The sequence below is a fragment of the Athene cunicularia genome (genome assembly GCF_003259725.1).
Source record: "Athene cunicularia isolate RWA chromosome 5 unlocalized genomic scaffold, athCun1 chr5_part1, whole genome shotgun sequence".
In the NCBI taxonomy this organism is placed as follows: domain Eukaryota; kingdom Metazoa; phylum Chordata; class Aves; order Strigiformes; family Strigidae; genus Athene; species Athene cunicularia.
Window position 1 is genome coordinate 14,206,510 of NW_020799101.1, and position 17,652 is coordinate 14,224,161.

At 39.2% G+C, this 17,652-nt stretch overlaps 1 protein-coding gene across 1 annotated transcript in view; it reads left to right on the top strand.

The window, feature by feature from the left end:
• LOC113480443 (B-cell lymphoma/leukemia 11B-like) overlaps positions 1-17,086 on the top strand; it is an 81,693-nt gene extending 64,607 nt beyond the window's left edge. The window contains exon 5 of the mRNA XM_026849249.1: positions 16,941-17,086. Within this exon, the coding sequence (XP_026705050.1) occupies positions 16,941-17,086 (146 nt within the window). The remainder of the gene's footprint in view (positions 1-16,940) is intronic.
• The last annotated feature ends 566 nt before the right edge of the window (positions 17,087-17,652 follow it).

Genomic DNA, 17,652 nt, shown 5'->3' on the forward strand with positions numbered 1-17,652 from the left:
CCCTGTCAGACACTCTGAGATGCTTATCTGGAGCTCCTGCCAAATTTGGCCTGTAAGTCAGACTGATTGCTGTCTGCTCTGTGCATGTCCAGGACCCTTCTTGCTGCTTTGCATCCCATGTCCCTCCATTGTATTTTTTTGTAAATCTGGTGTGCCATCATGTTTTGATTAGAAAGTAACTTCTATGTAGAGTTAAGCATCTGCCTGAGATTGATATAGGCAAAATAGTCCAAACTGAAGGTAGTTAATTAATCCCTGTGTCACTCAGCTCTGTCTGCCGGTCTCAGGGGTCATAAAGAAGGGAAGATCCAGGGACAGTGACACCACACTGTGGAAAATACCCTTACTTCTCAATTTATACACTTCAGTCAGCCTTTGTTATCCACATGGGCCAAATCACTCCTCAGTTTCACCATCCCAGGGTGTTCTTGAAGTCAGCAACTGATCCACAGCAAGACTAAATGGAAAACTATTTTTTCCACAGAACAATGACCCAAGACTGTGTATAATTGTGTGCACCTTGCTAATTGGAGGGTGTTGTCAAATTGGAGGTAATTCAGAGAAGAACAACAGAAGTGATTAAAATATTGGCAGGATCATTTCATAGGGAAAGATGAAAAGAACTAAAAATACATGAACAAGTTAAATAAGGAGCAGGTAAAAGAAATGTGATTCAAGTAACAAGGAACACTGGGGGTGATTCAGTAGTGTGACCCCCCCTCCAGGCCACATTTCCAGAAAGTTTGGAGTGAGGTTATGAAGTCTGTGAAGCCAGTGGGGCTTCAGTATCAGCTTGACGCTACACAGCAGGTGCATTTTCAGAATGAGAGCTATAGCCATGAAGAGTAGGTATACTGAACTATGTGTGAAATGAGCATTAGGAAAAACTTCCAGACCATTACTAATTTTCAGGTTGTAGAGTGTTTTCAAGAGGTGGAAAAATGTCAGGTTTCAGAAAAGTATGTATAAACCATCTCCTAGCATTTGGTGAATGTGTCTCCTTGAGGCATTTAAACCTAGATTAGATGTTATACCTAGACTAGGAATAGAACAAACTATTCAGTCAATCAGAAATCGAGAGCAAACAAACTAAAGGAAGGATGGTTCGGGAAGGAGCTGCTGTATCTGACTTGTGCCCAATCCTGAAGTGTTCCCTCTCTGTTAGAAGTCAGTCTCCTGTGGAATCAGCAAGGATTTGGCTGAAGTAAGAATTGTGTAAAAGCAGAGAGTGATTTTGCTGTCCTTATCGCTAGTGAGTATTTTGTGATGGTCTGTTGCTGTGGCACACTCAGGTTGCACTTGGCAGTGCAAGTGTCCTCGGTAAATGCCATGTGAGTCAGGCAGCAGACCTAAAGCTGATGGTTTATTTACTCACACTGAATGGAGGTGTGGAACTTATTGCTGAAGGATATTGCAGTGGCCAGAAGTAACAAACAGGTTCAAAAAAGGACTAGGCAAAACCAGGAAGATTTGGTGAGTGGTTAATAAAAATGCTAGTCTGGTCTGGATCAACCCCTGGCACTGAAAGCCTCTAAATCATTGATTGCTAGCAGCTGGGATGTCTGGATAGGGTCTATCTGTGAACTTCTTTCTACTTTGACTCAAATGTTCTTTCCCTAAGCTTCTGGTGGTGGTTGAAAACAGGGTGCCACCTGTGGGAGTAACCCAGGGGGTTTATGTTCTTATCTGAGCAAGAGCAGTAGTGTCTGGCTGATTGGATCTCACTGATTTCATTCCATCCTGAAAGAGACCTCGAGGTTCCTGCCCAGGATGCCATCATTTCTCTTTACAGGCTTCCTGTGTGAAGCCAGTGCAGCATTTGGGTCTAGCCTGAACACCCTCTTCCACTGGTTTAACTAAAGTGGTCTTTCAGACAGATAATCCAGAATATTTCAGGGTATAGCTTGTTTTAACTACCACCCCAGTTTAACTGACCTGTTTTAGCATACCTATATAAAATTACAGTGAGAAATTTCCTGATACAGCTAGTTTTAAGCTGACAGAAATAGAGGCTACACTGGGGTTTGCACTGGTTGAAGTGAGTCCTTGTGATTAAACTGGTGCCAAATTCTGTGTGGACAAATCTTCATATTGTAACAAACCCACACATCCTCCCTTTCCTCTGACAATCATATCAGGCTGGTGAGTCCTATGGACCCAATCTAATAGAAACGGAATTTTTACCATGCAAATCTTATTACCTAAAGTGCCAATGAAACTAATGGGATTTTGGATAGTAAAAAATACTCTGTATGTGATACATAGTTTGGAATGTAAATTCACTGATGGGGAGGGGGGGGAGAATGCAAGGAAAAGGAGCTGTTTTTGCATGTGGTCCTTTGTGACTTTGGGGGATCTGTTTCTCCCACAGCCCTCAGCTCCCCCGTAATTTCAGTGGGACTAAAGCAGTGTTTAACGTCTTGCTGAAAACACTGAGCTCCTTGCAGAATTCAGTTTTCAAAATATACAACTAAGTGTCTGTTTGTTTTAGAGCAGGGAGCAGGAGGGAGTGGAACAGAAATAAAAAATATCTCAAATGCTCCACTCCAAGGACAGACATCTAGAGGAGTATGTATTTTTCCAAAGGGAACCATTTTTGCTGTGGAATCTGGCTTAATGCGTCAAGAACACAGGGAGTATTTGGACATATTTTGACAATCCCTGGATTAAAAAAAAAGAGGTTCTTTAGATAACATTTTAATTTACACCCCACCCCCCCAATTTACACACACATATAGATAATGTATGTTATATATATGCTAGTGACCTGTGTGGCAGCTCTCAGGCTGAGGACAGTGTCAGCAGGGAGATCCAAAGTTAATAACTGAAGTGCTGCAACCTTTAAAACTGTCTCCTATAGTTCCTGTATGTTAAAATAACACAGCACAGCTTGCAGAATGTTCAACACCCCTTGTCATTGCTTGGGCAGAATTCCTGTCAACTTTTCTGGGAACTTAGTTTATGTGTACATTCATACCTAAAACATTTTAACATAAAATCTTTTTAATAACCCACCAAAATCTTTTTAATAACCCACCGCATTGTGCCATTTTGATAGTGATTCTGATTACTTGGTGTTGTGGTTTAACCCTGCTGGCTACTAAGCACCACACAACCACTCGCTCATCTCTCCCCTGGTGGGATGGGGGAGAGAAGTAGAAGGGTAGAAGTAAGAAAACTTGTGGGTTGAGATAAGAACAGTTTAATAATCGAAATAAAATAAAATTTAAATAATATTAAATTGTAATGAAAAGAAAAGTAACAAAAAGAAAGAGAAATAAACCCGAAGAAACACAAGTGATGCAAATTAAAAACAATTACTTATCACCAACTGACTGATGCCCAGCCTGCTCCTGAGCACTGTCCCTCTGGTCAGCTTTCCCACTAGTTTATATGCTGGGTATGATTTGATATGATATGGAATATTCCTTTAGCCAGTTGGGGTCAGCTGTCCTGGCTGTGTCCCCTCCAGCTTCTTGTGCACCCCCAGCCTACTTGCTGGCAGGGCATGAGAAACTGAAATGTCCTTGACTTAGTGTAAGCACTGCTCAGCAACAACTAAAACATCGGTGTGTTATCAATGTTATGCTCATCCTAAATTGAAAACAGTACTATACGAGCTAGAAAATTAACTCTATCCCAGCCAAAGCCAGGACACTTGGTTTCCTGTCACCTTGGAAGCAAAGATGCAATAAATGATAGCTTTATTTTTGTATTTATTTTACTGAAACGCACAGAAAAGGCACTTCAGAAAAGTGGAGGAAAGAGGAGGAGGTCAGATAAAAACAACTGCAGTCTGATGTTCGTTTTTGTGGCGTTGATAGTTATTATTCCCAAAGAAAATAATGTCCTTTTTTATTTGCTTTTAACATTTCGCCCTTGGCATCTGTTCCATCCATTGTGGACTAACCTAGACTCTGTTCTCTGATGATGGGTTAAAGCGAGCACTTACTGAAAAGCATTCTCTACTTAATTACTTTTCCTTCTTCTGGAAGCTATTTTTTTTATAGTCACATGTTAATTGTGTATTAGTAGGCCTTTCTGATTAGTTGAAAACATAATGAAACCTTTGTAAACAACAGGGAGAAAGAGAGAGGGAGGCAGGGAGCGGGAAGGGGGGGAGCAAGGGACAGGGAGAAAGAGAGGTGTGAAGTGGGGGCTGGACCGGTGGGGGGGAGGTCGGTGAAATTTTGAAAGGCAGAAATAATGCCAGTGGAAATTTCTGGTTTTTTGAATGACAACTTCCCTCGCCCAAATTAATCAACTTACTTAACGAGAAATGAGATGCATGGAGATGCAAATTGCTGTCGATCTCCAAAAGCAGGGTGGCAAAGGCAGCAAGTTGGAATGGCGTGGAGGGGGGCTGAGCTGCAGCTGTCCACTAACAAGTCAGTCCTATTTGTAAAGGGCACGGAGCTGAATAACGGTTTTGTTATTGGCTTTCTCTCTCTCTCAGCCGTAGGTAGAAATGGTGCATTTGTTTCCTGCGACTATTTCAGCGAGATAGATGTCCTCCTCTTTCATCTTGCCTGCCCATTTGATTCCCACAGTGGAGCCCTGTGTTCCCCATGTACCCCAGCCTTCCCCTGACGGGGCAGAAGATTGGGATGCACAAGGAGCACAGGCTCAGGTGCAGGGTTTCAAACACGCAAGGTAATACCAGGAATTATTAAGTTATCTTTGTGCCCCTTACAAGGGCAAGAATTTTTTTTTTTTTTAAAAAAGAAAATAAACAGTACTTAGGACCCAATTCAGTGATGCTCGGAGCCCAGCCAGTGCAGATCAGATTCAGTGAATCAGCTGAATCAGGCCCTCTTCTCGGAGATGCTTTCTTCTTTTCCTGGAAAGCTGCTCCTTAAACACAATTCACATTGGTTGTTTTTAAAAGGACTATCCTCTGTTTGCAGCGCTGGATTTTAACGGGCAGAGCCTCCCCCTGCTCCGGTCCTCCGCCCCCACCCCCTTCTGTTACTGCTTTAAAGAGCTGTGCTTATAGGGATTTTGCAGCTCTCCGTGTGTTATTAGAAAACGTGTGGCTGGGACGGTTAAAATGGGAGCGCTACTGTATGCAAGAGCAATGTTCACTGTAAGCAATCCAAGGAAATCCTGCCAAGGCAGTATATGAACAGCAGCCAAACAAAACACAGGCGCCTTTCCAGTGAAAACCAGCACACTTCTGCAAATAGAGGAAAAATTGACTTTCTGATTTGGAGTGTTTCTACAACTAAGAAGAATTACTACAGTGATTGTTCTAAAAATATTTTTCGGCAGCACATTCTGAAAGGGGTTGGGATGCTTAGCATTGTTTAATTATTCTTGTCTTAGGTGATCAATCTGGATTGTGTAGAAATAAAATAGGAAGTTTTTAGGATCTTCCTTTAAGCCAACATTGGCATTATTTTCTGCAGTGTTATAGTAGCATAAACCACCACCTATTCAAGGAGCAAAAACTGTGTTTTTATCTTTGCACTTCAGGAATTGTGATTGGAGATTTACCTTTTGCAACTTCATAGTCATAGTTTGCAATTTAACTGCTTAATCTAGAGCAACCCCCAAGATCCCAGCTTCTGTAACTGATGGGTTTTATTTTTCATGAGAAGGATTTTATACCTTACTCATTCCCTTGTCCCCCCCTTGCCCCCCTATATTTAGCTTTTTAAAGCTTCTGCTCATTTTTCTCCTTTGTTCACCCAGTCTGGGATTTTCCTTTACAGGACTTTTGAGTCCTGTAGGAACCCTTTAGTGTAAGATGTGTTTGCAGACATTCTGGCATTCAAAATTTCCATAGTGATCGAAATTGAATGGGATTCCACAAATTTGTTTATTGCCAAGAATAAATATGTTATTAAAAAAAATTGTTTTACTAGTCTCAGCTACAATTTTTTCAAAGAATTCTTAAGAATTAAGTCAGTTTATCTAAAGTGAGCTAAAGAAATAGGATTCATCTACAGAGAATTATTATTATTCTTTTTTACTTCCAAAACCCAACATTATATCAGCATAAGAAAAAAACCCAGAATTGTCAAGGATTAATTTAAGTTTATGTATTTCTCCTGTTTCAACTGGTTTTCTTTTAACTAAAGATACAAAAGATACTTTACTAGATATGTCTCCATTTATCCCTCTAAAATATTTACAGCTGAGTTCTTTGGGCTTATAGCTGCTGTGAACTCAGTTCTCTTCTTTTAACTACACCACCACAAACCAGATTTATCACTGTATTGAAGACAGTGTTTTGAGACTAACAAATCCCAGTGTGGAAGAGGACCCTCATCCAGCGCCTATTGAAGCCAGTGGAAAGATCTGTATTGACTTTGGTGGGCTTTGTATTGGGATATTAAACATTCATTTCCTCTTCTTCTTTTGAATTTAACTACCCATTTTCAGAGTCAGTTACTCTCTATTTTAAACAAATCCTAAAGTAGCCCTGATTTACTAAATTAACTTGTGCTGTATTTACCATTCAGGCAAAACTTCCAGTAGGGTGAAACTGTTGTATACACTTTCCCAAGATAATATTGTGTTTTTGAAGGGCTAGGTGAAACAACTGGGGAAGGACGGACTTCTGCCCTGTACTCAGCTCCCTTTCTCCTTTGTGCATAGTGCTGTATTCATAGCCAGTCTTACAGAGCAAATCGTGTGTGTATGTATATATATATATATAAAACACACACACATACACAAGTACATATACATGTATATATGTAAAAATAAAAGAAAGCTTGAAAATGTGTTCCTGCCTTGAATCTGAGGTATATCATCCACTGTGTTCAAATTAGGACATGGAAGTTGTGGCATATGCCGTGTCAAGGCAGCACAGCAGGGCAGTTCTGTGTCTTTAAATGTTGGTGCACAACAGTGAAACCAGGTGAGATCTGGCCCCAGGTGCTGGCTGCTGCATGCATTGCTGAACAATTTTTAAAGGATGCAGACTGGGTAGTTGGAGGAGGAAAAAGTAGGTCTTTTTCTAAATAGATCTCTTTTTTTTTTTTTTTTTTTTTTTTTTTTTTTTTTTTTTTTTAAAATGATCGACTTACTTAAGCTTCGTACATTCCTCCAATAGCAGCTCAGCTTAACCTAGTCCTGACCTGGCTCCCCATGATGTGCAGTACTAGTTGTCATGGAGCCCCAATTATGCCAAACTGGGGGAAGATTTTGTTGAGACCATGAAACTCATTTCTCTGGTGACTGTACACAAATGTAGAATTAAGGGTTCTTCACAGAATTACTCTGAAGGGAGAGATTGGATGCTGAAGAGGTGCTCCAAGAACTGCTTCTGCTTTCCCTGTCTGCACATCAAGAGCTTACATGGCTTGAAAAAGAGCTCCACAGCAAAGTTTTTTTCCTTCATTCCTTTCAGTGTAAATCCGGTTTTGAATAATTTTACCTTCGAGTCCATAGGTTCAAATTCTGTGGTCACCAGAGATGAGGCATCAAGGTATATTTGCAGATAATTTGGATAGTGGCCCATGCTGAAGGTGTGTGGTTTCTAAACCTAATTAGAGGTGTAGTTTGTTGCAGGCAAAAATTATTGATACACAAGGAAGGTTTTATTCGGAGACATCTGTAGGTTGGCAGCTGTGCCAGCCATGTCTGTTCTTCTAAGTAACGGAAGCCACACAGCCAGGAATAGCAGTGTTTTGGTGACAAGTGTTGAGAATATTGGTTGAATTGCACTATGAAAATATTTTCATTATTTTTATTATTACTGTTCTGCAAGCGGATTTGAGATACTTGCCTGCCTATGTCTGTGAGTGCGAGCTGATGAGGTAGAGAGGGAGGGCTGTTATTTTTATTTTTTTTTTCAATCACACCTCCTTAGCATTTTGTACATATCAGCATTCTAGCCGAGCGATTTGCTAATTGCACTGGAAGACCCACTTTAAATTCAGGAATACTGAAACTTTGAAACTGTAACATTTTGACTGGCGAGAATGACCAGTCTTCTTTTCTCTTTCGCAGTGAGCTAGTTGAAGGAAGCTGGCATTGTCGCAGAGTGAAAGCTCTGCAGAAGTGCCGCAGGTTTTTCATATGGAAATGTGAAATAATGGGGTGATTAAATAGAGCTGTATATTAAAGTACATCTGACATTAGAATTAGCATAATGTGCTCTAGCCCTAGGCTGAGTACTTTATTTGCCATCTGCGTCGGACCAAAATCCCCTGGGGAAGCGCTAAAATATTCTGAATAAACTCAGCCCGAGTTCTTATTGAGAGTAAAATACCATTTGTGGCACGTCGTATTGATTCGTCTTAATTGCGGTGCAGAAAAGAACATTCAGTTGCTGATGACTTTTGTACTCTGTGACAAGTCGGCTGGAGTTATTCTAACACTGCAGTTGGTTAACCTGAACAGACTGTCGTGCTCAGAGAAGGAGAAAACCTTATCTTCGGTAGCATAAACTACAGTATCATCTCCTGGCTTTACTCCTTTCTATTTTGATGCAGCCTTTTTTTTTTTTTTTTTTTTTTTTTTTTTTTTTTTTTTTTTTTTTTTGAGCTTCACTGTATCAGTCCAAGAAAATTCACGTTCTTATCTAGTTACTCTCCCTAGTCTCCTTCCCCACACTTCCACTCCCACATCTTCTTAAAAAAAAATAATCCAGAAACCAGCTTTCATCTAAGGGAGTGAAAATCAGTGGAACTTGTCCTTGAGGATCCATCTCCGGAACCATTAGTTCAAGAGATTTATTATGTATATTCTGTAAAAAGCTGTGGCTTCTCCTGTGCATAAGCCCACAGTCTTAGTCGGTTGTAATGGTTTGATTTTTGTCAACTCTCCACTCAAATAGGTTGCTGAATACCTTTGAAAAAGTGCTTATAACATGCATAAAAGATAAATATTTCATCTGAAGGAAAATACTTTGATGCTCCATGCAATTCTGTAACATTCATAAGGTCCAGTTTTTACCCTATAATTGCCTATCATTATACACAATTTACATATTCAAACATTCTCTACAAACCTTAGTCTAGCATGTTTTTATTACAAATTCAGATCAAGGGAATAACCTTTAACTTCAGAGACAAATGAGACAAATTTACAAGTGCATGTCTGCTGTTTTCTTGTGTTTTATAAATCCCTGCAGACCTGAACACTTTTGCTATAACGCCACTCAGAACAATATACATATATTACTACTTGTTTGTAGTGCTTCTGTAATGAGTCCCCTTTGTATTAGATAACCTATATAATTCAGCATCTAGGCCCTCCATAACGTCAATTATCTCCTCATAGCTAAATGTACATTCCATTAAAACAAGATTTACAGCCTTTCTAATACTTCTTAGGATTGAATGTGGAGATTTTGTGGATTTAAAGAAGCAGAGATGGGAGTTAGCATTTGTTAAAGAAGCAATGAATTAAAACAGAAATGCTATTTCATTTACTAACTATGAATAGGCACCTAATACCCTTAAGAAATAGTTGTAGTAAAACAGACTGAAGTACTCCTGGGGAAAAAAACAGGAAAATTTGTTTTCACCCTTTGGCTTTTTTTATTGTTTCCTAATTTACTCTTTATTTTTCCATTATATGACATGGACAATTTCCTTTATGTATCCTCCTTTGAGTTCCTATTCAGATTACTGAGAATTCTTGCTTGTAAGATGAGAAAATGGCACCTTAGAAAAGTCTGTGGGAAAAAAAAAAATCCCAGCACTTGCCAGTTTTCAAACAAAACTACTTACAGGAAACTGATTTAAAGGGAAGCTGCTGGCATATTTCATATGTTGTAGAAAAGACTGACATTATTTCAAATGCATTTGAATACCTTATGCAAAGAAAAGGCCTAAAAGTGTCCTTGAGCAGTACAAGGGTTTTTCACGAATGCTGTAAATGGGATCCTATATATTAAACCACCAGCCATGGGTAGTCCTATGGTCTTTTCATCTTATGAGTGGGTTCATTTCCCCCCCCCTTACATTCCCCATTTTCACTATTTTATATTGCAGGTTTGTACAGCATCTTTTCAGTCTGTTAGCTGATGTCTTAGGTTCAGAGAAACTAACTAAAAGACACAAAGCTGTTTAGATGCTAAAGGTGGAGTCAATTGAAACTGTTGTATAACAAAGGGCTAATTTAAAAGTTAACTCATTCATTATTGATCTTTTAAAATTGATTTTCCGGTTTGCTCCTTACTTTTCACACTTGTCACTTTCTCTGCTTTATAAATTGCCTTTGTATTTTAGAATTTAGCACCAATTAGAAGAAGGTGTTCAGAGATGATGAACATGTTTTTTATCTCTCATTTTAGTAGGGCTTCTGGGTCTAAGTCCCTGTGTCATGAGTTCCAGTTTTTGCTATGCATTTTTCTTTCTTTTTCTGCACTAAGCAGAGGCATTTCTTATACTTCTGTAGGCTGAACATTAACTTCCAGTAAGCCACACTCTCTTTTAAGGAATGAGAAATTAGACATCCAGAAGGAAGTTACCCAAAATGACTATTGACATTTTATACCTAAAAATGTAATATTGCCATTTTGTAATGCACTAGAAATTAAACAGAGCTGTGCATTTGGCTCATTTATGTGAATCTGGCAGTACAGATCTGAGGTATGATTAAGTCTCAGAGAAAATGGGACTATTGAACACAAGCTGCATCTTCAGCCAAAGGTCGCCTGTGTCCATTAAGAAGCAGGAAGCATCTGTTTGTGTTATGCATGGCTGTAGTCTGCCTGCAGTCTCCTTTTTTATAAGTATAAATGCCAGAGAGGACATATAAAATGCTTCTGGGGAGAGTTTAATGAAAATAAAATGCACAACTTGGTATATTCATGTAAGCCTAGTTAGATCCTTGTTTGTGATAACCTGGTATAGTTTATCTGGAAAAATTCAAAGCCTGTAGTGGTGGTCATCAGAGCTACTTTTAATTCACAGCAGGGTAATTCAGATCAGAGTTTGACTAAGAGTATGATTTTAAGGTATCAGGTTGATATCTCTAAGTCTTTCAAGGATTCATGCTCTTTGTTCTTGGAATTATGAAAGGATTGGCTGTAGACAAACAGCATGACAGTCTGACTTCTCAAATATGTGACTGGTAATTAATCTGGTTTTCCACTCATATGATAAAGTAGTTCATTTGACAAAAAATATATTTGTTACTACAAGAATGATAAACAGACAATGTGCAATCCTGCCTAATAGAAAAGGAACACCGCTGAAAAGCACAAATGGCTTCAGAAAATAAAATAGGCTTCCAAAAGTGGGACGGCATTTAATCCACCAAAGACAGAGTTTGGCAGTTGTCTTTAGCATAGAAAGAATTAATAGTGCATTATTAATAGTAGTGTAATATTAATATATTTTAATATTGGTGTCAACCAGTGCTATTGTAGATCTTTTTCAACAGGTAGAAAATGCTCTCGAGAATATTCGCATCCCTAATTAAAATCAGTGCTGAGAATGAGAGGGTCTTGTGGGGTTTGTAGGTTCTCTTGGCATAAAGCTTCTTGCATAATCTCTGTAGAGAACTTGCAGTCTCACTAGTCAAGGTAGAAACAGGATGAGAAAAGCTGTAAAACACGCAGGCAGTGTGTGGGAGAGGAATATTGCATGAAGTCGTGATTTTTCTTCTGTTTGAAGATGGCACTGGAGGAGATAGGCTATTCAAGAAGCAAGTCAGAAAAAGAGAACAGGGCCTAGTATGGGAGGAAACAGGGTTCTGTTACTGAGAAGTAACACTTATTGGTTACTTCTCTTCCTTTCTTCAGACCCATCTATTTTTCCATCCACCTCTTAAAAACATTTCATTTTTGTTTCCCTGTCACATTCTTTGCTTTCACTGACCTCATCCGGAGATTCCCCGTTTCCAGATGATGACAGACTTTGTGGTCCCTCATGCTTGGGCTCTTGCACCTAAACCTTCATCTTCTCTTGGCTGAGATGCACTTCAGGTCAGCTGAGCTTTATAAGAGGAGAGTGGCTGTTTATCTGAGTGGAGAACTGGAGGTGCTTAGGTTGTGAGACTGCAGGCATCTTGCTAAATCATAAAACACCAACTTCAGTTGCCAGCTGATGCTTATTTTATGATTTGTTGGTGATAGTCCCTATCACCTTCAGTAGGATATGCTTCAAGACTCTCCTGAGCCCTTTCTTTAGCCAAAGCAGTGTAGGGATGTATAGAGGAGTTGCTCTTGTTTTACATCTTTAGCTCATGTTGTCATCAAAACAAAATTAATATGAAGGGAGATATAAAGAGAAATGGTTCTTTTGCATTTAATGGTTAAAACTAGTGACTGGCATTGGACTGACAGTGGTGATCCTCACCCAGGCTTGGACCCTAATTCACACTTCTGTCTTTTTTATTGGGACTGTCAGTGTCTCCGAGATGGAGGTAGCAGCACTTACAAACACCCCAGGGAGTGCACGGAGGGTAAAACTCTCAATACTGGGTGTGTTCAGCATGTGTTTATTCAATCATAAACATATGTAAGCAAATGTTCTTGCTAACTTGGATAATTTAGAGTGGTAATATGGCTTGTAAAACCTCTTCAGCAGAAGTATCGATATTAGAAATATTTCTGTATACCCAGTCAAGCATCAGGTATGAACCAATATAGTTCACACTGCAGATCCATACTGCAGACACCTGGGAACATTTGACCCTTGTCTAGGTGGCCTGTCAAACCACATATAACCATATATTTTCTTCACTGTGAAACACTAAATCTTTCCAGTATTTAATGCTCTTTAATGTCAGCTGGTCTTACAAGGAGACTTGTTAAACTAGTGTTCTCAATTATGGCATTTTAATTTAATAATAATTCAATTAAAGGTGTGTTTTTTATGGGGCATCCACGCTACCTTTATTGGTATTATTAGAGTAACCATCATAATAACAAGGAGTAATTATTTAAATGCTCATTAAAAATTGAGTGGTGGAGAAGAGAGTAACATTGGTGGAAAGATTGTAGGAACCTGATACATGTCTGTTCCTGAGTTCTACAATAAAAGGTGTCCTTTCTTTAAAGCTTGCAAGTTTCTACTTTTCCTGAACTTCTAAAGGTGCAGTAAAGCGGCATTAAAATTCCTTAACTTTTTTATTACTGCTGTTGTAACTTTGTAAAGGGAACCAGAAACATTATCTGGAATGTATTGCTAGAGGTAAAGAATGGCAGTGGTTATGTGGACCTGACTACAGGTCCTCCCTGCAGTCCTGGCAGGGGTTATGGGTGGGTGATTAAAAAGAGGAGAGTTTGTTCTCTGTTACAGCTAATGAAATTATTCAGGCATGCTGAGGGGAGGATTCGTAAGGCACTGGATGTCACTGTAGCCCAGCAGAAAATAGTGAATTCTCAACACTGATTATTGTTTGATGGTATCCAGAATAACTGAAGATATTTTAAGGGAAATTTATCTCCAGGGTAAAGGCACTCAGCATTCAGGGTATACAGAAAGTCATGTACCAACCGGGCAAGGAAGATCTGTGTATCACTAAATGATACAAATCAGACTGCAGAGGACAGATAAATCGGGGGATTCAGGCTGCCTGCTGCAATGGGATGAATGTCCACAGACCCAGGCTACTCTTTTTCTTGTCTGGGCAAACCAACTTGTCTTTTCTCACTATCCCCTGTAAGGGCAGAATTTGGGAGGCAGGATCTGAATTTAGCTTTGTTTTGTGCTGTTGATGAAAGAGAAGAAAGCTCATTATTGCTTTGACATTTTGAACGGAACATAATCTGTCATGCAGTAATGGAGGAAACACATTTTAATATTTCTGGAAAAGACCATCTTTTGTCATAATATGCAGGAAAGGCAAGAGCGTTCAATAAGTTCATAGTTTATAATTACCTGCTTAGGGAGAAGATACTAGAGAGATTTTTAATCTACCGGATAAAAACATAATGAGATCTAATGGTTGGCAGTTGAACTCAGCAATTTGAAATGGAAAGAACACAGTTTTTTTAATACTGAAGATAGTCGACCATTGCCACAGACTACTCCAATACATGGCTCTCTCACTTGGTATTTCCAAATCAAGTTGGGAGAAGGGGGTGCTAAAAGACATGAAGTGGTTCAAATGCAAATCTTTAGGGTGGATGATACCTGTATGTGAGGTGCAGACTAAATTGTTTCCTATGTTTTTCCATGTACATGTAAGTAGGACAAAATATTATGATTTAAATTGCAGGAAGAAAGATTGAGATTAGACATTTGGGGAACCTACATGATGGTAAAGGAGAGAAGGAATGAGGCAGACTTTAGGAAGGTTGTAGACTCTCTCTCTGGGTAGCCTTTGAAGTGGGATAATGGAGCATCTGCTATAGATATCTACAGATGCATAGATAGGGACATCCCTTGGGTAAGGAACTGGGCAAGGGCAACCCTTATGTTTTGTCCCAGTCCTCTTATTCTTTAATTTCATGGTCCTTCCTAGCCTTCAAATCAGTATTTCTGAACCTATACATCTGTGTCTCAGTAGGATCCAACCTTACAAACCTGTCTCATGTCTGAACTCAGTGGCTTTAGTGCAACCTTGAAGCTACTATTGACTGCTCAGGGCTTGTGGCCTGCATGTATCAACTCAGTACATACATCTACCAACTAATGTAAAGATAAAAAACTGTACTTGAGCCATCAGCCCCCAAAATCATGCCTAGCTGCAGACTGTAGGGTTGAATCCACATGCAATTCATTGAACAGTATTAATGAAGTCTTGGCTTGTGCTTAACTCTAAGCACATGAATAATTTCATCACTATCCAACAGAGCACTTCAGTCTGTGCTTAAGTTTCACTGATGTTGATTACTCATATGCTCAAAGTCAAGCACATGCTAAAGTGATAAAGACTGCATATGGCAAAGCCTATATAGGTAGTTGTCATAAAGTGGGTATTTAGGCAGACTTCAGTGCAGGTGGCAAGGGATTAAGATAGCCATATATCAAAAGTAGCCTTATAACAAAGAGTTTTATAGTGTAGGTGCACTGCATTATTAAATATAAGGATCATTCTTGAGCAATATGTGGCTGTTTCAGGGCATGTTTAAAATATTTAGCAAGTTTTTGAATATAAAAATGTTCGGAGTGGATCTTCAAAGACTTTTTGACATTGTTCTGTTCTTAAAAGTGAAGATCTACACTGCTCAGGGCAACTTCTAGGCAAGATAACCATGAAGTGATAACATGGAAATGAACATTTTTTTTTTTTTTTTTTTTTTTTTTAATGGGGAGTCTGGGGAGAGTCTTTGAGGGTTGTGAAAGTTAAACTATATATATACACACAGGCACGCACACACAAACACTGATGAAGCAGTCAGCGATTGGTAGCCAGGTAGCCTGCAGTCAATTTTGCCATTGTGTTGGGGTCTACTGAAGAGAGCAGTGTTAAGGAGCATAAAAGCAAAACAAAACAAAAAAGAAGAGAAGACTGTTTTATGACTGCTAGCTTGTAAATCTTAGATTACTAATAGCACTAATTTGCCCTGTTTGAACGAAAACTAAAAAGCAGGGGGATTTACTTTCCTCACTTGAATTTCACAGAGGTGAAGTTTTGGAGAACAAAATAAAACAAAACATCTCAGTTCCATATAACATGTAGTAGCAAGCATCCAGCCAGCTGCCATTTTGAGGGTAATTTTTTTAATCAGCCATTTCAGTTTTAGATTGGCCTTGATCCTCAGCCTGCTCAGGAATTTTTCTCCTTATGTATGTGCCTTTGCTGAAGTAAATGTGTTGCTGTCTTCGTTGTCGTCTAATACACAGCTGCTTTCTTCCTCCTGTCAGCCCTTGAGCTAAGCAAGGAGAATGCATGCACACACACACACTCACACACTTTATTTTTTTAAATAAAAAAACCCCACAACAAAAAAGAATGCACGCTGTGACTTTAAAAATGAAAGAATCGAACAGCTGTGGGTAATAAATTGATTAATTAGAGTGGATAAAATGAAGGTGAAGGGTGCAGAGCACTCTTTAATTTGAAGATATATGACCTTGTAAGATGCTGCACTTCATTTGCTATTAGATCACACTTCAGAAGGGGCTTTATTAAAATCTATTCTAGGGTGAGCTGAGGTAAAACATATTGTTAAAAAAAGCGTTTGACAGAGTATGTTATATACTTTAGTCTGCTTCAGTGATTTCTGTCACTTTTTATACTACACATGTTGCTGTGCAAGAAAAGTTAAAGGTCTAGACATTTTCATCATATTTCTGTAAGAAACAGAAATTTAAATATTTGAAGTAATAATGGGAGCATTTACTGTTTCTTTGGCTACAGAGCTGACATAAAACTCCCTAACTGCCTCAGTGCTGAGTAGATTTTTAAGGGATAATGTATCAGTTCCTTTCCATGTTTGTATGTGGCTTTCATTAATGTCAATAGCAGTTACGGGCACTTTTTCCAAGCTGACTACAGTTCCCAAACTTGAGTTTTTTCTCACAGCAGTTGTTAGAGATTAATCAAAGCAACTGGGTCTGTCCTCTATGATGCAGCGTGCAGGGCCGGGGCAGCGGGGCCGGGGCAGCCAGGCAGAAACACTCAACGTGTTTCTCAGCTGTGAAGAGCCAGCTTCTCTGAAATCGGGGTCTGAAGCTGCTATCCACAGCAATAGCTCTACTAAATCAATAGGAACGTGAGGAACTGCACCACATTTATCACCTACCTTTGTAAATAAGTCTCAATCTAATAGATGCTTTTTCCTTTACGCTTTTATGGATGTTCATTGGGTGATAAGATTAGATAGACTGACAGGTTGATAGGTAGGCAGATATTCTTCTAGCCTCCTTGTCTAAGGTTTTGTAGGTTTTGTTAGCAGCAGCCATTCCTGCAACAGCCAGAAGAGGGGAATTCAGTCAGCAGCAATCCTGCTTTGCCGGGTGTGACTGAGTTTAATATTTTTTTTTTTTTTTTTTTTTTTTTAACTGTTATGAGTCATTCCTCTTTACAAAGGTAGTTTCGATAATATTGTTCACCTTATAAACTCTTTCATTTTCAAGCTCAAGCAACAGACTTTTGTGAACTGCAGTCCCCCGATCTAGAAGGGGGTTATGTCATTCAGCTTCAGATCGGAGGTCTTGTGGAGGGGCTGGGACTGGGCTTCGTTCAGGTACGGGTCAGGCAGGAAGCTTGGTTCAGGCTTTGAACTTTCAGGAAGTTTAGTGCCTTTAGGTGCAGTGGGGCAATTGCTAGCCAAAATACGTGCTTTCATAAACAAACAAACTAGCAAGAAATTAATTTTAGGTTTTCCAAAATGGGTAGTTGTTTTTTCAGGAAACCTCCCCCTCATTTAAAAAAAAGCAACAACAAAACAAATCCTGGATCATGTTTTTCAAGCTGACACATATCAGAAGAGGACCACTGTACGTGGCACATCATGGAACAGGTTGCCCCAGTGTGTATCTGAGGAAGCTGATCTTATCAAATACAGAAACCAAAGAGAAGGTAGAAGGCCACATTTCCTTACAGACAGCATTGTACAGAGGGAGAGGGAGAATAATCATCACTCTTTGTAAGAGTGGATAGCGAAGTAGCAATGCTGCAAAGAAAGCAAAATTATTTAGGAACTTGAAGCAGGGTCCTATCCGAATTAGGTGAAAAAGCAATATGCTGATATTAATTCTAAGTGATAAATAGAAATTAATCTATACTGGAAAAATCATCCTCAGAACTATCTGATCATATCTGGTTCTGATTTCACTATAGCTACTC